The sequence below is a fragment of the Schistocerca nitens genome, chromosome 7 (genome assembly GCF_023898315.1).
Source record: "Schistocerca nitens isolate TAMUIC-IGC-003100 chromosome 7, iqSchNite1.1, whole genome shotgun sequence".
Lineage (NCBI taxonomy): Eukaryota > Metazoa > Arthropoda > Insecta > Orthoptera > Acrididae > Schistocerca > Schistocerca nitens.
In genome coordinates this window covers 392486022-392510750 of record NC_064620.1, presented here as the reverse complement: position 1 = coordinate 392510750, position 24729 = coordinate 392486022, and the positions used below count along the sequence as shown (strand labels likewise).

Here is a 24729-nt window from a genome sequence, read left to right as displayed (position 1 = left end):
ATAATGTGTCGCTGCTATTACCCGTGCTGAAGGTGGACATACTATTGTTAGGTTGGTGGTCATAATGTTCTGGCTGATCAGTGTAAGTGAATTGTTTCTTCCTGACTTTAAAACAAAATTGGTGGTAATACGAATTGTCATCCATTTGATACTGGAAGTCAATTTGTTTTTAAAGTTATCAGTTGAAAGTAATGGGTTGGAGTGGAACGGAAAAGTTAGTGGCCAATAAAGTTAAAAAGAGCAGTGCATCAATACACATCATGTTGTAGCTTGTGGTATGCTGAGAAATGTTGCTGTATACAATATATAAAAGATTTAACTTTAGTAACAGTATCCATTCACAAATTTGAGTAAATCTTTGTTTAAAGATGCTACAGGACTAGTTTTGGACTTCAAAGATTCATATTCAATTAGTCACTTTTATGGTCTTGTTTTTACTTAGACCATTACATCACAGACAGGCCAAAATATAAGTTAAATTTTACTTTTAACGGATGATAATATTTGAGGCTTAGAAACTATGAGTGGCACACGTACACACCACACTGTTTTTGTTCTATTTAGTGTCCAGTCAGTGTGGAAATGGAAGTGATTAACTGATTGAATGCTGCAGATGTGCTTGCCACATGCCAAGTTGTAAGTTGTGTACTACATCATTTTTGTCTACTGCATCTAACTGAACTAAGTAGCCTGCGTTTAATCTTATACGTAGGCCAAGGTTACCCATGTGGGTTGCCTCACACTGTACAGAATATTTATGAAGTGCTTTCTTCAGTGCCTCCTTGTGTCATTTATCTTGTGCGGATGAACATTATTGTAGGTGTAAAAATTAGTGTCTGACTGTGAGGCTTGTCTGTGAATTAATGGTTGTTACAAATCTGCAGACATGTGAAGATGGCTTTTCCTTGAATAGCTTATGGTTCCATGTTGGTAACCCATTCAAAAGTTATATGTCACTTTCACTGTACATCAGTTTTCAGTGCTTCCTTGTAGCTAAACCTCCACAATACCTAGTGTACTGCACGTATTCTTCACTCTACTAAATGAAGAAATAAACTATTTGATTTTAGCTATGTAGATATTTTTAGATCACACATAGCTGACTGCTTTCTGTTGATGTGCGGAGTATATTGTTTCATTGTGCATGAGGGATGAAGGCTATCAGTGATACAGGTTTCCTTTGTGGTATTTTTGTAGTCAAAAGCAACCTGTTACTTCATATGACAAATGATATATGTTGTGAGTGAGCTGAAAAGTAATGCTTTTTACTTGGTTGACTTTTCAGCTTCTCTGAACCAAGCTGCAACCCTCTGCCACAAGAAGGCTCCGAATGGTAGCATGTAACATGGGGGGGGGGGTAAAGTAACTATGTTGGTGTATGAGAAACAGCATGCTGTTGCCGAGTTTATAATTGAAGAGTTCATCCACACATGGAGCACCCTCTCCATCAGCATGATGTATGATGCTGGCAGAGCACACACTAGCACTATGACATCTGCAACAATCTGATACCTTGCATTCACTGTTGTTGATCATCCTCCATACAGTCCTGACTTGGCCACATCTGATTTCCATTTGAACACATCCAAGGGCTTCAGTTTGAGAGTGGTAAAGTGGTGCACACAGAGGTGAAGTTGTGGCTCTATCAACAAAGTCAAACCATCTATAGTGATAGTATCAACAATCAACTTGTGCTGGAAGGTAGACCAGGTTTCTCTGAACTATGCAGGTGGGACTTGTCTCTACAGCCTATTCTGTGCTCTTGCAATGCCTCTTGCCTACACCTCCACTATCCTGTTTCCCATTGCCTCACCTTACCTTTTCCATTCTCTCTTCTGCCCACACAACTCCTTCCCCATCCAGATAGTGTATCGCCTTCTCCCACCACTCTCCTGACCCTCCCTGCCTATGTCCAGGCATTCTCTTAAGACAGAGACAGTTTGTGATGGCTGTGAATTGCAGCTGTAGTATCTATAATTAAATCATTGCTTAGAGTGTAACATAGGTGAAAAATGGAAGGGTGTATGTTGGTTGGTGGCTATTAGTGGTATATCGGTATATTTCACGCATCAGTTACATTGAAATTAATGACCATTGTACTGTTATAGTAACATTCTCGATTTATAACAATGATTTTAATATTGCACAGCTTTTGAGCCAAAACTGATATTCTCAAACCGCTATTACATACGGGAAATGGACCTTGTTGGACACGCATCACTACTGGTTCACAACATGACAAATGCAGTTGCTCTTGATTTTGAGTGGTCTACACAGTGTATATATTGGAGTGATGTTACACCACTTGGGTCCAGTCTAAAGCGATTGTGTCCTGGAGGAAACGCCACTCATGAGGTAATTATAATGTAAATATTTGTATTTGAATGATGCTTTTACTGCATTCCTGTTTGAGGAAATTGCAATACTACAAAGGAATACTAGGGATGTGCACAGTTTCTATGGGCTGTGGCTAACAGTAATGCAAATATGTAATTAAATGTTGTCTCTTTAGTTTATTACAGTCTTTTCTACTGGAGTAACCTGTTGCAAACAGGATGTGGGGATGGCTCTAGAGCATAGCCCAAATAAAATTTGACAATCCAGCTCATCCAGTTTTCATACTTTTATCTTCCAATTCCATTTTTTATAATTCTGTGGAAAGATAGTTCTACAGTTTCACATCAGAGGCCATGTAACAGAGAAACTGTAGCACAGTCTCCATTACTGAAAGCATTCTGTTAAGCAGAATTTGTAATTTCATCTCTCATCTTTCTATCACTGGCTTCAGTGCAGGCTGTTTCTGTTAGCAGTTGACAAACATTTTCTTTTACACGTCACCAAAAGCTCTTGTGGTCTTTGATAGTTTTGTATAATGAATTTTTCACCTGCATAGGTCAGAAGCCTGTCATGTAGCCTTATGTAATAAACACATAGTTACCCCAGATATTTTCTAGGAAACTGTAACCTTAAATGTGCCACAGCCAGGAATTCCAGTGAAGGCTGGTCCTTGGGTTTCAACTGTTTCTGGTCTGAGGTCTTGAGAATTCTTTTGAATCTGTGATGCAGTTTTCTTCAGTACAGAACATTTAAACAAAGAGAAAAGTAATTAAGATTTAAAAACTAGCAAGATGATCTGCTTGAAATTTTTAGTCTATGAATAATTGTACCAACACTAGTGGTCTGTAAGATCCTTGCTTATTACAGTTCAGTTTTATATTTCTTATGTTCCATGTGGGTTTTAATAGTTTATTTTAAAATTGATTGGGAAAATCCACAGATTAAAAATAAATTACCACAAATGAAAATAATTCTTCCAAATCTTCATGTTTTCTTGCACTTTCCTTACTTTGTCAGTTTTTTATGTACACAGTGTTAACTAAGCTCAATGTTTCTTGCACATTGCTGTGCTTCTTTCAGGTTTTACATTCAGCAACACTCAGAAATGCTGATGGTCTGGCTGTTGACTGGGTTGCACATAATTTATATTGGTGTGACAAAGGTTTTGACACAATTGAAGTATCACGACTTGATGGGCGATATCGTAAAGTCTTAATAAACAGTGGTCTACAAGAACCTAGAGCTATTGCTCTTGATCCGAGGAATGGGTAAGCAGTTATCTCTCTCTCTCTCTCTCTCTCTCTCTCTCTCTCTCTCTCCCTCCCTCCCCCCCCCCTCCTCCCTCTCTTTTTTTAATTTCTTCTTGTTGTTATATGCTAACCTACATTGAACCAAAAAACTCCAAAACAAAAGTTCAGCTCATAATACAAGGGTCATTCAATAAGTAATGCCACAAATTATTTTTCCCAGGTAATTTCAGTTGAAAAAAATGTGTAATTTGTTGTGGGACATCATGGAATATTCCCACTTCAGCCCCTACAGCTTCGTGAAGTTCTGTCACATTCAGTAGAGATTCTGTTGAAAAATTGGATGTTGTAGCCAAAAGAGTGGGTATGATGTATTGGAATACTGAATAAAACCAACCTACTTTCAGAAAAAAATGTATTGCATTACTTATTGACTGTCCCTCATATTTAAGGAACATATTCAGGCTGGAAATAATATGAAAAGCTAATAGGGCAAGATGTGTATTAATTTTTCTTAAGTTCAGGAATATCAGAGCTTACAAAATTATTCACTAAAATGCCAAAACCAATTATTTTTTAAATAAGAAAAGCCATGCTACATGACTTTCCCTGCTTGCAGAAAGAGGTAAGTTTTCAGGCACCCCATCCCATCCTGTTTCTTTACTTCCCCTCGCTTTACATAACACTCTGTCTTCTGTCCTTTTGCAGCCCCCTTCCTCTCCTCTCTTTGTTCTTTTCATCCCCTCCAACTGCTGCAACACCTCACCCCAGCCTTCAGTTCAAGGTCTATGTGGATATGTGTGTATGGGGGGGGGGGGGGGGGTGTTGCATGGGTTTGTTTGTTCTGAAAAAGGTTATTGTCTGGAATCATAGGTACAAGTTCAAGTATGTTTATGCGTCTGTTTAATCCTCAACTATATGATGATGACTAGTTACTTTTATTCTTTTCACTGTTTGGAAGATTTCTGTTGTCCATTATTTAATAAAAATCTATATCTTTTAGCTGACCACTCACTACACAACTTTGAAATCATAATCTTTTTACTCAGGAACCTGGAATTGCTTGAGGAGAATAATTTTCATTGTAATTGCAGTACAAAAAACAACAAAAATTTTATGCTTCCCTATTTTAAGTTACATGCTCAGACTTCACTTTATACAAGGCGATTCAGAATTTGTACTATGCAGTTATAGGTGTTGTAGAGGGAACACAGGACAGCAATATTTGGTAATAAACTCATGTCCAAAAATGTGTAGTTGGGAAGATAAACAACTTTAAAAAAACATGAAATGAAACACAGCACATGCATTGACCAACTCGTACCTGTGTGAACTACAGCATATGCTCAAAAGTGGTGAACATGAGTTTCATTGCACAAATCATACTTGTGAACAGTAGTCACATATACATGGCCCAAAAGTCCTGGAGTGTCCTGAAAGACCTCCACTGCAACCATTAAACATGTGCAAAGAGATCATACTGTGACTTGACAGGAGTCTAGTGAAGAATACTCTTCATGTAGGCCTGCAGAAAAGAGTCATGAGGTGTTAAATTGGGTGCTTGTGGTGGCCTATGAATCGGCCCTCCATGACCTATCCAACTGTGTCTGAATGTTTGGTGAAGGCACTGGTAGACATTGCATCAGAAGTGGGCTAGCACACCATCATGCTGGAACCACATTGTGTGATGGATAAGCACTGGCACATCCTCCAAATACTGCACAAGGATGTCTTGCAGGAAGGGCAAGTAGCTTTGACCCATTAGGTGGTGCAGTAGAATACATGGGTCAATCAGATGATCATGGGTATACCAGCAGACACATTAATACAGAAACGATGTAGAAATCTGTAGGGATGTGTGTCCTTAGGGTTTTCCTCATCACAAATGTGGCTGTTATGATGGTTGAGGAAATATTTGTTTGCAAAATACACTTCACCTATGAAAATAACGATCCAAGGAAAGTCTCAAATGTTGACACAGCGTGGAGGAAACCATGAAAATTAATTGGCATGTGACACAAAATTACATGGGCTCTTTGCTGCAGTCTCTGGAGGTGGTATGGCTGAAGTTGCCATTCATGGAGAACTTGCCAGATGATGCGTTGGGATACCTCCATGAAATCTGTGATGTAGTAGATACACATTGATGGATTCTGGTTGACCGGTTGAAGGACTTCCCTCTTCCATGTCAACAGTGCAGCACATCTGAGGATGACCTCATTAAGCCCTATTAGTCTTGAAGTGCTGGTTTCCCAAAGCCATTGTTCCAATCTTACAAAAATAGCATGTGATTGATGGGCACAACATGGATATCGTTCATGATGCAGGCGTTGTGCTAGTTGACCATTTCGTCCATTTTCACCATAGATGAGCAACATATTGGTATACTTGGAGAACGTGTACTCTGCCATTCTGTACTGCTCTGTCTTTCTCTATCATTCAATGGCAGCTGATGTATAAGCACTTCAATTCATTGTGTTGTTCTCTGATGATGTGTCATGATGTCACACAGCACATCACCTGTCATGAGACACTGATCTCTGTCATGTATATTTACTTTGATCATTCAGAGTCATTTATCTTTCAAAGATGCATTTCTGTACGTGGGTTTATTACGAAGTATTGCTGTTCTGAGTCGCATGTACAATACCTATAACAGTGTAATAGGAATTCTGAATCACCTTGTTTAGGTAAGAAGATCTACAATAAATTAATAGGCAAAATTATATCTAATTTCCTTTGAAAGACAAAAAAATAATATTATGGGATGTTCTGGTACCAAAATAATACTTTAAGAGGAAGAATTTATGACCATTGAATTAATTATATTGCCAGGATGTGACTTTGTGTTATGTAACTGTTTCTGTACACAGAGGACTTTATTACTCTAGATTTATCCAGTGTGCTTTATTAAGGATCAACTTTGATTACTTTTTTTATCTGCATTGACTGAACCAAATGATTTATAAGCATATATCATATATATGATAAATCACAGTTTGTAGTGGAAATAACAGTGATGAAAAAGAATGGAATTACCACGTAAAGGGGTTGTAATACAATTTTCTGATTAGTTGAAGTGTAATAATACATGGTGCCAAATCTTTTGCCTCATCCCATTCATTTGTACATAATTGAATAATAATGTTTTTTAATGTAATTTACATTCTGTTTTCAGTGCATTTAGGAAATAACTATACACACATAAAAACACAAATACGTGTTAACCAGGGGAGTGTGTGGCTACAAATACTTAAGCATTTTCTGTACTCAACCCCTTGGAGTGAACGAACATTTCTTGACTTACGTAATACTGACAGACACAGTACATGTGCATCAATATTTTATTTTGTCAACACCTGAACATCATCTGGGATAAACTTATTGTCAAATATCTGATGTGAAAATATGCAGAATTAAATGTTTACATACAGATGTCATAGTAAAAATTTAACAAATAAGAAGTACTTGTGCTATGATGTCCATATGTAAACACTATTAATTCCGCTGATTTTCAATAACTGATTCATCCGTAAACATTTCCCGGTGTTGATAAGTAAAATATTGGTATAGCTATATGGCATCTTTGAATGTGGTATTCATTCAGTTGGTACTTCAAATACTGTATTTGCAAGTGTTGGCAACCCTGCACACAAGTATTAACATTATTTCTAATTGTTTATGTCTTTCATGAGCATAATCAATACACAATAATAATGAAAGATCAGTTCCCCATAAAATTTCCGTTTGGGACCAGTATTGAATACAAGGGCAAGTGGTTAACCACTAATACTCAATTAAGAAAAACTGCAAGGCATGTCAAATGCTGTAGCATTTAGATCCAAAAATCCTTACATAAATTGGCCCAGATACATGTCACAATTTGTAAGATGCTATGTTTATTCCCCTATAGAGTTAACATGTTTACAAATGGTCATTTTTTGTCAGGAAGATTTGGTGTGGTGAGGAGCATTATCAGATCACTTGTAAATGTACCATCTGGCACTACTTTTGTAGGATCTCATTCAGTGGCTGTCTCGTACAACCACCCAACATTGACTACCTATAGCACTGTCGGACCTGACAGCTCATCTGATGCACAGTGAACTTCACTGCCTCAAGTTTGTTTGTCCTAAAAACTGGTGATTTTAGCTATAAAGTGTGCTGTGAAATAGCAGAATTTTTGGAACCTGATAACAGGCACTGGCCTTACAGATGAGAGAAATTAATTTTTTGCAGCTTTCTACTTTTACATAAATACTCTGCAAATAACTGTGAACAACATGGTAGAGGGTGCTTAGCATGGTACTACTTGTTAAGATTTCTTCCCATTTCGGTTGCATATGGAGCATGGGAAGAATGTCTTCTTAAATGCCTTTGGATATATTGTAATTAGTCTAATCTTCTCTTCATGGGTTGAAGAACATCTGTAGATTCTTCACTCAAAACAGGTTTGTGAAACTTTTATAGTAGGTTTACATGTGGGATAACTGGTGTCTCTCTCCAAGAGTCAGTCAGTTCAGGTCTTTCAACATTTGCTTGATGCTCTCTCGGAGTCAAACAAATCTGTGACCATTTTTGCTGCACTTCTTTATATACGTTCAGTACTCCCTGCTATTCCTATTTGATGTGGATCCCATGCATAAGAGCAGTATTCTATTATGGGATGCAGAAGTGTTTTGTAAGCAATTTACTTTTTGTATTCTCCCCGTATCATGTCAATTAACTGAAATCTGCTACATGCTTACCCTGCAGATGTGCCTCTGTGGTCATTATATTTAACACCTGTACAAATTGTTACACACAAGAATTTGTTTGAGTTGACCTATTCTACCTCTGACTCAGTGATGTTATAGTCCATAGGATACTGCTTTCCTGTTTTTTGTGAAGCACAAAATTTTACACTTCTGTGCATTTAAAGGAAGTTACCAATTTTTGGTCCACTATGAAATCATACCAGGATCTGAATGGATATTTATGCATCTTTTAAGTTGGTACCTTATTATAGACAACTGCATCATCTGCAAAAAGGCTAAGGTCACTATTAATGTTGTGTGCCAAGTCATTAATATACAATAGGAATTTGGCCAGAGCAGCTTGTAATAACACTGTTCACGTTTACGTCGCACTTCACTTAGCGTAGACCGGGACTGTGTCCTAGGCATGCCCGATGTTGACTGAATGGGCACGGCCCGTGCTGCTGGAGTTGTTGTTGTTCTTGTTGTTACGCCGGCAGAGGTCGCGTCCGAATTCTCGCGTGCCCTCTGGTGGACGGGACTCTACTTGCGGCAACTACCGCCCGTGACGCGCCGTGCCAATGTGCGCCTCCCGCGATCTGTCTGGTGGCTACTACACTCCTCCTCCTTCGGGGGGTGAAGCCACTGTGATCCACTGCATCGGAAGGTGGAGCGTCGGGCAGGAGCGATGACCTCCACATCCATTGGATGGCCGGAGTCGAGGGGATCTGCCAACCCTCGAGCTGGAACCTTCGAATACGGCTGGAAGTGACCCACACGAAGAGGCCCCCGTCGTCCCACAACCGGAGCTCGGGACAGAATGGGTGACAAGCTGTCGAACTCCGGATCCTGTTCCACCTCAGGAGGGGCAAGACCCAGTGGCGGGGACGAAGGGGAAGGGACGACCACAGGTGAACTAGCCCCCTGAGAAACCGAGCCTGCTAGGGGGACCGGCTCTCGCTGGGGCATCTCGAACGACGGCGATGCCGGTGCTGGAGCTGCTGGAGGCTGCCAAGGCTGAGAACCATCGCAGTGCGGCAGAGTCACAGCGGGGAGAGGAGGTAACGTCCCCTGTGAAACCAATACAGGTGCCGGCAATGGGGAAGCCGGTGTCCGAGAGGTCGGAGGGTGGGTGCCCGAACGTGGACGTAGCTGATTTTGGTGACGACGTACCACCCGATCCCCCGCCTGCAAGGTATAGAGCCGGCGGCCATTTCGGCGCAGGACCACCGCCGGTATCCAACGTGGATTGCGACCAAACCCACGGGCCCAGACTGACATACCCAGTGGAAAACCAGGTACTCCGTTTTGTGAAGACTGGCGAGGACCAGGCCGGAGGAGGTGCAGCAGAGTCCGAGGTTGACGCCCATGGAGGAGCTCTGCGGGGCTGCGGTCGCCCATTGGTGTGGTCCGGTATGCCGTCAAGAAAAACGTCAAGGCTTCCTCTGCAGGAAATTCGTGCACATACTTTTTCATCTGCGTCTTAAATGTGCGCACCATGCGCTCGGCTTCCCCATTCGATTGTGGATGGAAGGGGGGAGAGCAAACGTGCCGAATACCGGAGCGCCTACAAAAATCCTGGAAGGTCTGCAAAATAAACTGCGGTCCATTGTCTGAGACCAGGGTGATTGGCAGACCTTCCACAGAAAAGATTTTTGCTAGTGCCTGGATTGCAACTTCTGAAGTGGTTTAGGAGCAGCGAACCACATATGGGAATCGGGAATAAGCATCAATGACAATGAGCCAAAAGCCATTGAGAAACGGGCCCGCAAAATCGATGTGAACACGTTCCCATGCTTGGGTTGCCGGCGGCCATGAAGAGAACACTGCCCTGGGAGATGCTTGTTGGCTCGCACACTGGGAACAGGCGGCCACCAAGTGCTCAATTTCTCTGTCAATACCGGGCCAGTACACATGTCTGCGAGCCAAGGTTTTAGTACGAGAAACACCCCAGTGCCCCGCATGTAATAACGTGAGGACCTCCCTTCGTAAACCTGCAGGAACAACAACTCGAGGAGCTGTATCATCGGTAGCCAGAAGGAGAACTCCTTCCAAGACCGAGAGGCGGTCTCGTAGAAAAAAATAATTACGAAGAGGGTCCGAGGCCCGGCCCGGAGGGCGGGATGACCACCCCTGCTGAATGAGGCGAACTACTTGCCGGAGAACTGGGTCAGCCGCCGTTTCTCTGGCGACTCTAGAACTAGTGATCGGAAAGCCATCAACTGCTTGGCGGGATGCCACATCCAAATGAAAACACATAATCTCCACTCGATCAAACGTAGGATCCGGGCCCACTGGAAGACGGGAAAGAGCGTCGGCGTTGGCATGCTGTCCTGTAGGGCGAAAATGAATGTCATAATGGTACTTAGAGAGGAACAAGGCCCAGCGCTGTAGTCTGTGGGCCGCCCTATCCGGAATCTGAGAGGCGGGGCCAAATAACGATATTAACGACTTATGGTCAGTGATTAACTGAAACTTCATGCCATACAAGAAAGGGTGAAACTTGGTAACAGCGTAGACAATGGCCAAAGCCTCTTTTTCCACCTGGGAGTAATGGGCCTGCGTGGGACTAAGCGTTTTAGACGCAAACGCCAGTGGTTGCTCGGAACCGTCTGCGTTGCGATGGGCCAGGACCACCCCCACCCCATACTGCGAAGCATCTGTAGCCAGGACCAACGGCTTACGGGGATCAAAAGTAGCCAAACAAGGGGCTGAAGTGAGGAGGCCCTTCAACGCGGTGAACGCTCGCTCGCATGCAGGCGACCAATCAAAAGAAACACCCTTGTGCAGAAGGCCGTACAGGGGGTGGGCTATAGAGGAAGCCCTGGGAATGAACCGGTGGTAATAGGCTATCTTGCCTAAAAAAGCTTGTAACTCTTTCAGCGAAGTGGGCCGAGGAAGGTTGACGATACCTTGGACCAAACTTCCTAGTGGCTGGATGCCATGCCGAGATATGGTGTAGCCCACATACTCAATGGACGGTTGGAAGAAGGTTGACTTATGCAGGTTGCAACGCAAGCCCACACACCTGAATTTGAGAAAGAGGGTGCGAAGGTTTTGCAAGTGTTCCTTTGTGCTGCGGCCTGTGACAATTATGTCATCCAGGTAATTAATACAACGAGGGATTGTCGACGTGACATGCTCAAGATAACGCTGGAATATCGCCGGGGCACTGGATATTCCAAAAGCCAACCGCTGGTATTGGTAAAGGCCAAACGGGGTGTTGACGACCGCCAGCCGTTTGGAGTCCTCATCAAGTGGTATCTGATGATAAGCCTCCGACAGATCGATTTTCGAAAAATATTGGCCTCCCGCCACGGCGGAGAACAATTCATCAGCACGAGGCAAAGGATAGGTGTCCACCACCAATTGGGAATTAATGGTGGCCTTGAAATCGCCACAAAGACGTAAGTTTCCCGAGGGCTTCTTGACAATAACGAGGGGCGAAGCCCACTCACTAGAAGAAACGGGAAGAACGACCCCTAGGGCTGTCAGCCGGTCTAGCTCTTCCTTTACCTGAGGTCGGAGAGCCAAGGGGATCTGTCTCATGTGCAGAAAACGCGGGCGAGCCGACGCCTTCAACATTAAGTGAGCTTCAAAATCGGAAACACGCCCCAGGCCCTCCTCAAAAATATCTGGAAAGTCTGAGATCAAAGATTCCAATGAGTGATAGGGAACGTCTTCGGAGACCAACTGTATGGTGTCAGCAATAGAAAAACCAAAAGCTTGAAAGACATCCAGGCCAAAAAGGTTAGCGGAGCTCGCATCACTGACAACAATAAAAGTAATAGGCCGAGTGACTGATTTGTAAGTCACGTCGGTAGTGAATTGACCCAGTAGGGGAATGAACTGTTTACCATACCCGCGTAGACGCGTACCCGCGTAAACTGGCTCCAACGGGGGCGATCCAAGGTCGGAATAAGTTTGTGCATTCAACAACGAAACTGCCGCGCCCGTATCGACTTGCAGTTGTAACCGTCGCGACCAAACCGACACCTCGATAAAGAGTTTGTGGGCCGATGCGTCGGGAGCCTGGCCCGATGAAACTTCCTGAATGTCCACGTCCATGTCCGCTGTATTTGCTTCCTTCGATGCTTTGGAGGCTGAGCGGCAAACTTTAGCAATGTGACCTTTCTTATTACATTTGCGACAAACGGCCCAACGCTGGGGGCACTCTGACCGATCGTGATGTATATAGCACGACGCACAGGACGGCAACAGGGGCCGGCGGCCGGAATTCTGTTTACACGCCGTGCGGGAGCGGCCGTAACGGCCGGATTGTACCGCTTGCATGTCGTCCACCCCGGACACAGTGGACGCGGCCGCGCCACCCTGAACCTCCGCAACGTCGCACCACGCTTCCAGCTGTTGACCTGCCACGTGAGAGACTTCATACGATTGAGCGATGGACAGAACTTCCTCGAGGGAAGGGTCTTCTAACTGCAGGGGCCGTTGCCGGACCTCCCTATCAGGGGCCGAACGAACAATGACGTCGCGTACCATAACGTGGGCATACGACTCTCGCGACTGCTCCGTGACAAAATGACACTTGCGACTAAGACCGTGCAGGGTTGCGGCCCACGCCCGGTAAGACTGATGGGGCTGTTTCTTGCATTGATAGAACTCGACCCTAGCCGCCACAACATGCGTGCGGCGGCAATAATATGAAGACAGCAACGAACACAATGCGTCAAAAGACAAGGCCGAGGGTTCCTGCAACGGCGCTAGCTGCCGCAAAACTTGATGCAGTGAGGGAGAAATCCAAGACAAGAAGAGAGCACGACATACCTCCGCATCGGCAACATGAAACGCCTGGAAATGCTGCCGAAGGCGATGTTCATATGCGTCCCAATCCTCCGCCGTCTCGTCATACGGGGGAAAGGGAGGAGGGAACTGCGCCGGAGCAGACGTCTTGGAGAGCAACGCCGGAAGCACTTGTTTCATGGTGGCCATGAGTTCCGTCTGCTGCGCAACTAAAACTCGCACCAAATCCTCCATGCCGTGGAGAAACTGCGAAACCGGAACAACGACGCAACACGCGAAAGAACGACCCTACTCGTCGCCAATTGTGTAATAACACTGTTCACGTTTACGTCGCACTTCACTTAGTGTAGACCGGGACTGTGTCCTAGGCATGCCCGATGTTGACTGAATGGGCACGGCCCGTGCTGCTGGAGTTGTTATTGTTCTTGTTGTTACGCCGGCAGAGGTCGCGTCCGAATTCTCGCGTGCCCTCTGGTGGACGGGACTCTACTTGCGGCAACTACCGCCCGTGACGCGCCGTGCCAATGTGCGCCTCCCGCGATCTGTCTGGTGGCTACTACACAGCTAGAGGTAGCAATCATGTGTGTGTGAGGTGTCCTTGCTTGTGTGAATGTGTGTATGTTTTCTTTTTTGAAGAAAGCTCTGGCCAAAAGCTGAATGTGTAGCAGTCTTTTCATTGTGCCTGTTTTAACTCAACATGTCATTTTTATGGTGAATATCAATCTGCCCTTTTCATATTACTGTTGATATTCCTACTTGGACTTTCCATTGTTTTTAAAACTATTTTCGTCTTCAACATGGACTTCAGATTGCTATTAAGGATTTTATCTATAATTTATAAATACAAAAACTATTTTTGTCCTCAACATGACTTACTATTGTTATCCACAATCTGTAACCATACAAAATGTAGAAACATACATTTTGAAAACAGTGATATTTAGTAAATATCAAATGCATTTGTACCTGATGATGAGGATGGAGTAAAAAGGTGCTCCATTATGTTCAAGATGATGTAAAAAGATTTTTTGTGCTGATGTTCTGCAGTCTCAATGAGTTAATTTCTTTTCCCAGATATATGTATTGGACTGACTGGGGCGACCAAAGACACATTGGGAAGGCAGGAATGGATGGCTCATCTCCACGTGTTTTAATAAATGATTCTCTTGGATGGCCAAATGCTATAACAATCTCCTTTGAAACAGATGAATTATTCTGGGCTGATGCTAGAGAAGATTATATAGCAGTATCAGATCTGAATGGAAACAAAAGAAGAGTTATTATAAGTCGCAGTAAGTTTCTGTGTCTTAGAAAACACTTTTGTGAAAAACTTGTTCATCTGTCATTCATATCTTTTCTTTTTAGTTGTAGCAATAATGATTATGTGAAATTTGATACCTTTGACTGTCTGCACTGTGATTTTATCTGCACTAAAAATGGATTTTTAATAAGTGTAATATGTAAAGAGATTTGGCTTTCTATACATACATAAGCATCCTTTTTAGTTGAGTGATCAAAGATTTCTTCCTCTGGGGTGTATTTTTTAAAATATCTTTTAAATTTCATCTGTAGTATACACATCAATAGGCCTAATTTTACACTGCTCAGAGACCCATCAATTTCCATATCCCACATTTTATTTATCTTGTGACTGGGTAGCTGTACATGTAAGATACTAAATTGCTTATGTTTATAACCATAGTGTTTAATGGTTTATTTTTTTTAGATGGCCCAGGTTCAGTTCTGTCTGTAAACAGACTTGACTGTGAAGTGCCTTAGTTTCCATAGAAAAGTTACTTCTGGGTTACAGTGCAGCTGTGGTGATAGATGGCTTCATTGGGAGAATGTAGTGGTCTGGGAAGGGGTGACATAAGTGACATTTGCCAGGTATTGGAGAGTCCATGTACAAGACAGAAAAACAGCTGGACAAGAAGGAAAAATTAAAGCTCTTAAGGCAGAACTTAACAGTGCTAGAAAAGAATTGGGAAGGTTAAGGATGGTGAAGGGTAATGGGAAGTGGTAGCAGGGAACAGGGACCACAGGAAGAGAACATTACCAGACAGCTTTGTCACTGGCAAAAAAAAGTAATGTAGGCCCACTCTATCCATAACTAAGGAAGAGTCCCCTGTAGATGAAGTGTAGCTAATTCACAGCCGACTTTCAGTGGGAAACCAGTGCTTTCAGAAAAACTGGGGAACAGGAGGAAATTCCTTCTGTTAGGTAATAGCTGTGGAAGAGGTGTACATCAGTTGTTACACCTACATATACATATGTACTCTGCAAACCACTGCGAAGTGGTTATGCTCCATTTTACCAGTTATTAGGGTGTTTTCCTTTCCATTCACACATGGAGCATGGGAAGAATGATTGTTTAAATGCCTCTGTGTGTGCTGTAATTAATCTAACCTTGTCCTCACAATCCGTATGGAACTGATACAGGGTGTATATGCTCATATACAACTGGAAAATCCTTGGAAAAACCCGGGAATCTTTTCATCTGGGAGAAAACTGGGAAAAACATGGGAATTTTTTACAATTTGGGGAACTTTTTGTTATTTTAGTTTTCAGTTAAATTTTTGTAGTTTTGACTGGTAAGAACTGATACTCTAACAAATAATTTTACTTTAGCCTGCTACTGCAGCAATAAAACATAAACGAGGAAAACAAAATAGAACCTAAGTTGCAAAGGAAATGTGCCATTTACAGTAACAAAACACACGTCACACACAAGCGTCTGCCAACAGCAAAATGTGTCAAAAGCTGTAGGACAAAGACAATGCAGTACTTCATAACAAGAAACTGCTTCCAGTGGGCGTTACGTCACAATGGTTTCATTTGGTTCGTTTGAGTAGTTGTTGGCGGGCTTATACACATATCCAGTTGAGTTGCACATGAGCAGTGGGGGCAATGTGGGCAGCCTCACAAGGGAGGGATGCACGCCCCCATATGTATCCGCCACTGCACTTAACAAGGAAAAAGTGTATTTTCACTCAGGAGAAAGTGTATTTTTTTAACCGAGAAATCCAGGAAAAATCCAGGAGTTTTTGTTTTCCGTGTCCACGTATACAACCTGTGATATGTAGTGAGTATATTCATAGAGTCATCATTTAACACTTTGAGAGTTGGGCAGCTAGGTTGTAGCTCATATGGCGGAGACTGTGGTTTTTCGTAGTTTTTCTGAATTTTGTGTTGTAAGTTCTACTGCACAGGATTTAAGTCAGTTTTTTTCCATTTGGAAGAGTGGTCTTTTTCCTTTGCATGTGGAGAAGAAACACAGAAATATGTCAGTGGCCATGTTTTTACATAGAAATGAAAATGTGTTATTTTTGCAGCAACAAAAACTTGTTTATGTTTCATTTGCTAAATGAATGTAGAATAAAAATGGGTTGGTACTATAAACAATACTGTTGGAAAATTGTAATTTCTTACTGAAAATTACATAGTTAAATATTTGCTTTAGTGTGAAAAATTTCGTCTTAATTTGTAAAACAAAGTCGTATGTCACATTCTTCACAATAGTGCCTGGTATCTTTTCTTGTCATTTTCCCAAGTTTGCCTTGGTTCGTTCTACACAAACGTTATTTCTCCTCAGAGGGCATTTTGATATTTCTGTAGCTGAAAAAATTTAAGAATTTTTTTTCAGATTCAGTTTACAGAAGAACTATATTGAGTGCAAACTCATTCAACCAAGTGTATTTGTTCATCAGAGCCACTGCCAATTCAGTGACAAATTCAACAAAATGTTTGCTAGTAGGCTTGGACTTTTTATATAAAACATATGTATTTGCAATCAACATCATGAAAATGTGAAAAAAAGTTTTCTTCCACCACTATCTTTGCTTCCTCTCAGACCGATAGTAGCCCATTAGCGGGTAAATGTGGCCCTCATCAGCTTTGTTTTTATTATAATCCAAAGTACAAGTAGGTTTCATTCTCTCTTGTCATTTCTAATCTTGTTCTGAGATTGACATTGGATGCAATCATTTTGTGTTTTGTCCTCAGAAGAAATACACTCTTAGAATCTTCCCATTTCACAAACAGCAAATAGTCTCATCTGCAGAATGAAAGTTCATTTTTATCCAGCTTCTGAGCAGTTAGATCTTTAGCTAGCCCTTTCCTATTTTTCAATAAAATATTGTAAGCCCATCTTGAAAATAAATGTAAGGTGTGTAGAAAACAACAATTGTCATTTGCACTTTGTGTAACCCCTTGTATGGCATATGGCAACGAAGGGGAATGTGAACTCCACAAAACAAGTAACACCCGATAGTGTATGTATTCCTTTTATGCCAGTAGATGTGAAAAACGATGTCATCTGAATCTCTCTCTCTCTCTCTCTCTCTCTCTCTCTCTCTCTCTCTCTTTGTGCGCATGTGTGTTTGTTTGTGTGTGTGTAATAGAAGTGTCATGGAGTATCTTTATACAGGCAACAGAAGTAGTATAAATGTTGGAGTACATTTACAGAGTTGAGAAGCAGCCAATGTACAACAAATCACATGTTGTGTGTATAATCCATGCAACATAGTTCCTATGCCACTCGTCACCAAAGTGTTAAAGCGGGCTCTTGAAACTTTATAAATATGCTTTCTCAGTATAGTTTACATCTTTCTTCAAGAGTCTGCTCATTCAGTTCTTTCAACATCTCTGTGACACTCTCCTGCAGCTCAAACAAACCTGTGACCATTTGTACTGCCCTTCTCTGGAAACATTCAATGTCCCTTGCTAGTCCTATTTGGTACATGGTTTCACACTCTTCAGCAATATTCTGAGATGTGTTGCATAAGTGATTTGTAGGCAATCTCTTTTGTAGACTGATTGCTTTTCACCAGTATTCTACCACTAAACCAAAGTCTGCCATCTGATTTACCCACGAAGCTAGAACTAGGAAATAAGTAACAGGTCACAAATTCCTTCAAGTCAAGTCCTGTAATAGAGGGTACAGATCCTTTGTACAAACATTTTGGAAATGACAGTCATGTTTTTGCAGTGGCTGGAGCAGAAACAATATTGACAGGGACTGTGGTTACACTATCAAGAGTGACCTGGTGAGGATAGCTTCATAAATAAGCTATAAAAATGTACACATTGTGCCTGTTTTTTGAGAGGTTACAATCGGCTCCATTTTAACAGCACTGTGAGTCATGTAAACATGGAATTATCAACTGTCAGCTGCCAGATCAAACATAAGTTTAATTTCTATTGATGCAATGAACAGGTGGATATTTACAAGCCATGGCTTACATTTGAGCAGGAGTGGGCAAGTGAAATTGGTGGGTTGATAGCAGTATGTTTAAAGGGGGCACTGACACTCATGTAGATGAACTGCAGCTTATGAATCATGCAGCTACAATATGTGTTTCTAAAAATAAATCAGCAGTAGACACAGGAATACTAATTATGGATGGATGTGATTTAGCATCCGTTTACTGCAGGTGAGGCTTGGAGAAAGGAGGTGTTCTCACTTACATTAGGAAGGGATATAAATGTGAATACAGTACATTGATACTCATAGATTTTGCAGTGTTCAGCATTTTCATGCAAAGTTAATAATAATAATCACATTACACGGGGGTCAATCTGCTAATTTTGGGCTATTTATGAAGCTTCTTAGTGCATTATCGACTCCCACGCAGAATGAGGCAATATTAAGTGGAGGTTTAAGTTTAAAATTTTAGAGCATACCTATTCTAGAGCTATGTTTCATATAATCTAGCTCCCCTCATACAATTTGCAAGAAGTCTACATCTACACAAGTAGTCTGCAAACCACTATGAAGTGCATGGCAGAGGGTACACCCCATTGTGCCAGTTATAAGGGTTTCTTCCTGTTCCATTCACATATGGAGCATGGGAAGAATGATTGTTTGAATGTCTCTGTGGATGCAGTAATTATTCTAATCTTATCCTCACGATCCCTATGTGAGCGATATGTAAGGGGTTGTAGTATTTTCCTAAAGCAATCATTTAAAGCCGGTTCTTGAAACTTTGTTAATAAACTTTCTTGGAATAGCTCACGTCTTTCTTCAAGTGTCTTCCAGTTCAGTTCCTTCAGTATCTCTGTGACACTCTCCTATGGATCAAACAAACCTGTGACCATTCGTACTGTCCTTCTCTGTATACATTCAATGTCTCCTATCAGTCCTATCCGGTACAGGTCCCACATTCTTGAACAACATTCTAGGATGGGTCGCACAACTGATTTGTAAGCAAACTCCTTTGTAGACTGAGCACACTTCTCCAGTATTCGAGCAATAAACCGAAGTCTACCACCTGCTTTACCCACAACTGAACCTATGTGATCATGCCATTTCATATCCCTACAAAGTGCTACACCCAGGTATTTGTAGGAGTTGACTGATTCCAGCAGTGGCTCACTGATATTGTAGTCATAGAATTCTACATTTTTTTCATTCCGTGAAGTGCTAACTTTAACATTTTTGAACATTTAGAGCTAGTTGCCAATCTCTGCATCCCGTTGAAATGTTATCAATATCTGATTGAATATGCAGCTTCTTTCAGACAATACTTTGTTATAGATAACTGCATCATCTGCAAAAAGACTGACTTTACTATTAATATTGTCTGCAAGGTCATCCTTACCCTCTCCCTTAAAAAACCCACATCCTTTCGTCTTTCCCTCTCCTTCCCACTTTCCTGACGAAGCAACCGTTGGTTGCGAAAGCTAGAATTTTGTGTGTATGATTGTGTTTGTTTGTGTGTCTATCGACCTGCCAGCGCTTTCGTATGGTAAGTCACATCATCTTTATATATATATATATATATATATATATATATATATATATATATATATATATATATATATATATATATATATATATATATATATATATAAACAAAGATGATGTGACTTACCAAACGAAAGCGCTGGCAGGTTGATAGACACACAAACAAACACAAAATTCTAGCTTTCGCAACCAACGGTTGCTTCATCAGGAAAGAGGGAAGGAGAGGGAAAGACGAAAGGATGTGGGTTTTAAGGGAGAGGGTAAGGAGTCATTCCAATCCCGGGAGCGGAAAGACTTACCTTAGGGTAAAAAAAGGACAGGTATACACTCGCACACACACACATATCCATCCGCACATACACAGACACAAGCAGACATTTGCCTTGGTAATGAGGATCACCCTGTGGCTAAACATGCCTTGGTGCAAGGCCAGCACATCTTGCACAGTGTTACACCGTCCGGGTTACCTGGATACTTCCCACTAACACCAACCTGTCAGAACTCCGGAGATGGGAACTTGCCCTTCAGTATACCCTCTCTTCTCATTATCCGCCAGGCCTCAACCTCCGCTAATTTCAAGTTGCCGCCGCTCATACCTCACCTGTCTTTCAACAACATCTTTGCCTCTGCACTTCCGCCTCCACTGACTTCTCTGCCCAAACTCTTTGTCTTCGAATATGTCTGCTTGTGTCTGTATATGTGTGGATGGATATGTGTGTGTGTGAGTGTGCGAGTGTGTAACCGTCCTTTTTTCCCCCTAAGGTAAGTCTTTCCGCTCCCGGGATTGGAATGACTCCTTACCTTCTCCCTTAAAACCCACATCCTTTCGTCTTTCCCTCTCCTTTCTCTTTCCTGATGAGGCAACAGTTTGTTGCGAAAGCTTGAATTTTGTGTGTATATTTGTGTTTGTTTGTGTGTCTATCGACCTGCCAGCGCTTTTGTTTGGTAAGTCTCATCATCTTTCTATATATATATATATATATATATATATATATATATATATATATATATAATAAAAGCACTGAAAGTAAATTTGTGCTTGGTTGCTGTCCCAACACCAACATTTGATCTCTACGATACTTGGACCAAAGGGGGCATAACTGGTGCAGTTTATAATAGGAATCACAGTGGTTGGTTTGACCTAACAATGTTTGAATCATGGTTTGTCTTGCCTTATGCGTAGCAATTAGAAGGACCTAAAGTGATTATAGGTGACAATCTCTCGAGTCATCTGTCATATAATGTGATTAAACTGTGCCAGGAACAGGACATTAAGTGTGTGCTTCTGGTACCTAATTCTACTCATTTGTGTCAGCCACTTCATGTAACCTTTTTTAGACCTTTAAAACTTGCTTGAAGAAATGTGCTAGATGATTGGAAAAGGAAGGATACAGGAGTGATAAAAATAGAGGAGTTATGCCAAAATCCGAATTTCCTAGGCTGTTGAAAAAAATCTTTGAAAATATAGCTATCACATCTAAATCAAATGTAATATTTGTGTTCAGAAAAGCAGGAATTTTTCCTTTCTGTTCTGATAAAGTCATTTCATAGATTCCAAAAGCAATCGATAACAATGCACATGGCACCAGCTCATCAGAAGTTTCTTGGGCGGCAGCCTTCGGAATGAAGTTGAAACAGGTTTGCTCTAATGAAACAAACGGAAGGCCACACCAAGCAAAGCATTTAGCCTTAACTCCAGGAAAAGGAATTGTTATCAGCGACTTCAGTGAAAACGATGGTGATGGGGCTGCAAGCAGGAAGTCCCTATCTGGAACATCTAACCGTGATCTAGAACAGCACGAGTCAAAGGAAATGAAGAAATGGACAAGGAGAAGGATAAAGATTGGCACGAATTTAAAGAAAATGATTTCACCATAGTAAAATTTCCTATGAAAAAGAGGTTCAAGTTTTTTATTGGTAAAATTGAAAGCATCTCTAATGACACCTATGAAATGACATTTATGAGAATGAAAGTTCTTGATGGTAATGTTTATTTTGTCTTTCCAGAAATTGACAATGCAACTGAGGTTGAAAGAGCCCAAATTATTGAAAATTTATTTTTGAAGGGATGGATGATTATGACATTGACTAAATAATTTTCACATTGGTTATGACATTGAATAACTAAAAATTAATATTTGTTTGCCAAATTTCGTGAATGCAAGTGTTTTTATAGCAAAAATCTCAAGTTTAATGTGCTTGTAAAAATTTATTAAGTCTAGAAATTGTAAAATTTTGTTACAAATACAGCAATATACTTTTTAAAAATGAAAATAGTGATTGGACTCACTCCACTGGAGGTCTGATTCCGTTCCTGCATGCAAAATACAATGGTGATCGTATCCACGCCAACTGAGGAGGTGGAACCTATCAAAAATTAACTTAAAATTATAACTGCAATTATAAAATAAAAATAACATAATACATGAATATATCATTATCAATGTTTTGAAATTAACATAGGCCTACTGAATTTTTATTCTAATATCACAACAGTAAATGGACAACATTTAAAAAAACTGCCATTTTTGATCGGATTCACCTCATTTTATGGTACATATAGATCACAAACACAATATTGCAAAACCCACTGCCAAGAATTAATGAAGTGCCTTAGTTCAGCTATGTTTATAGTACAAATCATTACTTCTACAGGCGATTTAAAAATGAAGAAATTGTTTTAACCTACATAATTCCATTCGCTACTGAGGTACAGAATGATTTTATGGGGAAATTTAAATTACAGAGATAGTATTCTGAGAATTCAGAAGCATGTTATAAGAGTTATGTCTCATGTTAATGCAGGAACATTCTGCAGAGACCTTTTAAAAAAAACTGGGTATTTTGATAACTATTTTACAATACGTATATTCATTAATGTCCTTTGTCTTAACCAATATTCTTGTCTTCAAAAAGTAAAAAGCCTGAACATAGCAAGGACAATAAACAATGTCCATAAAGAACCCAAGAGTTTAACATTAGTTTAAAAAGGAGCCAGATACATTGGTACACATGTATTCAACATCCTACCAATGTCATGTGGATAATGTAGCGGAGTTCGAAACTTAATTAAAGAACTTTCTATTGGGCAACTTCTTCTACTTCATTGAAGAGTATCGTCACAGAAACTCTAATTTAATGTTTCATGTTGATGTGTAATTAGAATTAGCACTGTTGTTGTTGTGGTCTTCAGTCCTGAGACTGGTTTGATGCAGCTCTCCATGCTACTCTATCCTGTGCAAGCTTCTTCATCTCCCAGTACCTACTGCAGCCTACATCCTTCTGAATCTGCTTAATGTATTTATCTCTTGGTCTCCCTCTACGATTTTTACCCTCCACGCTGCCCTCCAATACTAAATTGGTGATCCCTTGATGCCTCAGAACATATCCTACCAAGCGATCCCTTCTTCTGGTCAAGTTGTGCCACAAACTCCTCTTCTCCCCAATTCTATTCAATACCTCCTCTTTAGTTATGTAATCTACCCATCTAATCTTCAGCATTCTTCTGTAGCACCACATTTCGAAAGCTTCTATTCTCTTCTTGTCCAAACTATTTATCGTCCATGTTTCACTTCCATACATGGCTACATTCCATACAAATACTTTCAGAAACGATTTCCTGACACTTAAATCTGCACTATAATACATTAATCAGGGTGTATACTCCCTGGGACAACTGGGAAATCCAGGAAATATCTAGGAGTTTTTTTAGAATTCTGGGAATTTCTTAGGATTCCAGGAATTTTTCATTATTTTCATTTTCAGTCAAATTTCTGTGACTGTGACTGGCTCCAACAAATAATTTGACTTAAGCCCACTTCCACAGAATAATACTGCAGCAGGAAAACATAAACGAGAGGATAACATCAAAAACTTAGGTTGCAGAGAAAATGCACTGTTTACAACAACAAAACACAGTGCCCATACAAGCGTTTACCAACACCAAAATATGTCTAGGGCTTTAAGATGAAGGCTGTGCAACACTTTGTAACAACAAGCTGTTTTCAATGACATCACAACTGTTTACATTTCTAGCAGGTCATGGTAATAAAATATTGTGAATAAGGACTGAGAAGTGTTACTTTCAAAGTAAATTTTATTTTGCACAAGACTAATTATGTTACATGTGAGAATGTGTGACAAATTTCTCAAATCATTCAAAACATTTTGAAGGCAACCACTTAGAAAAATGTTGCACCCAGAAGAACTGCCATGTATGCTGTTATTTAAAATTTTACTGGCACATTTGTGTTTGATATATCGTAGAGGGTAACACATACTAAATAAGTTCAATCTTCAAGGTTAGTTTCTCATATCTATTTTAGTTCTGTCATATATTACAGATCACATAATAATGGTGGCAAAAGTATAATTGTCCTTCAAGAAAAAGTGCAAGGTAAGTTCTTGAGCAATTTCACATGTGTTCAGTTTTTCTGTGGGAAAGTGCTCGACAAACAACATGTATTCAACAAGATAACCCACAAAATGTTCATTGCGCAACAGTGAAATTTACAAACGAGCCTGTCAAAATATTGAGCTTCTACAATTTAAGCTAGCTGTGCACTTAGGATCCTGCCTAACCACACATTCGGAAAAAGCAGCAAAAAATTTTTGATGACCAGTATTATATGTGAAAGCTTAGCAAATTTCAGTGAAAAATATTGTCTAGTAGTCATACTTCTCAAAGTTATAATACATATAATCACACCATATTTTCCTGATTTCAAAGTTTACAGCTCTGTTTTTGCATCGTACCATGGGTATCACATTTCTTATATTTTTGTGTTCTGTGGTAGGAAACTATAATGCTGTATTTTGTGAATTCATATTTATACTTACATAATACCAAAAAATGCAATGTACGTGTTTCCGTACATTAGAGATCTTTCCAAAATGTGTT

The 24729-nt window shown here is 40.7% G+C and overlaps 1 protein-coding gene across 1 annotated transcript in view; it reads left to right on the top strand.

Annotated features, from left to right (window-relative positions):
• LOC126195380 (low-density lipoprotein receptor-related protein 1) overlaps positions 1-24729 on the top strand; it is an 818691-nt gene that overhangs the window by 697700 nt on the left and 96262 nt on the right. The window contains exons 50-52 of the mRNA XM_049933960.1: positions 2150-2355; positions 3418-3605; positions 14159-14376. Of these exons, the coding sequence (XP_049789917.1) occupies positions 2150-2355; positions 3418-3605; positions 14159-14376 (612 nt within the window). The remainder of the gene's footprint in view (positions 1-2149; positions 2356-3417; positions 3606-14158; positions 14377-24729) is intronic.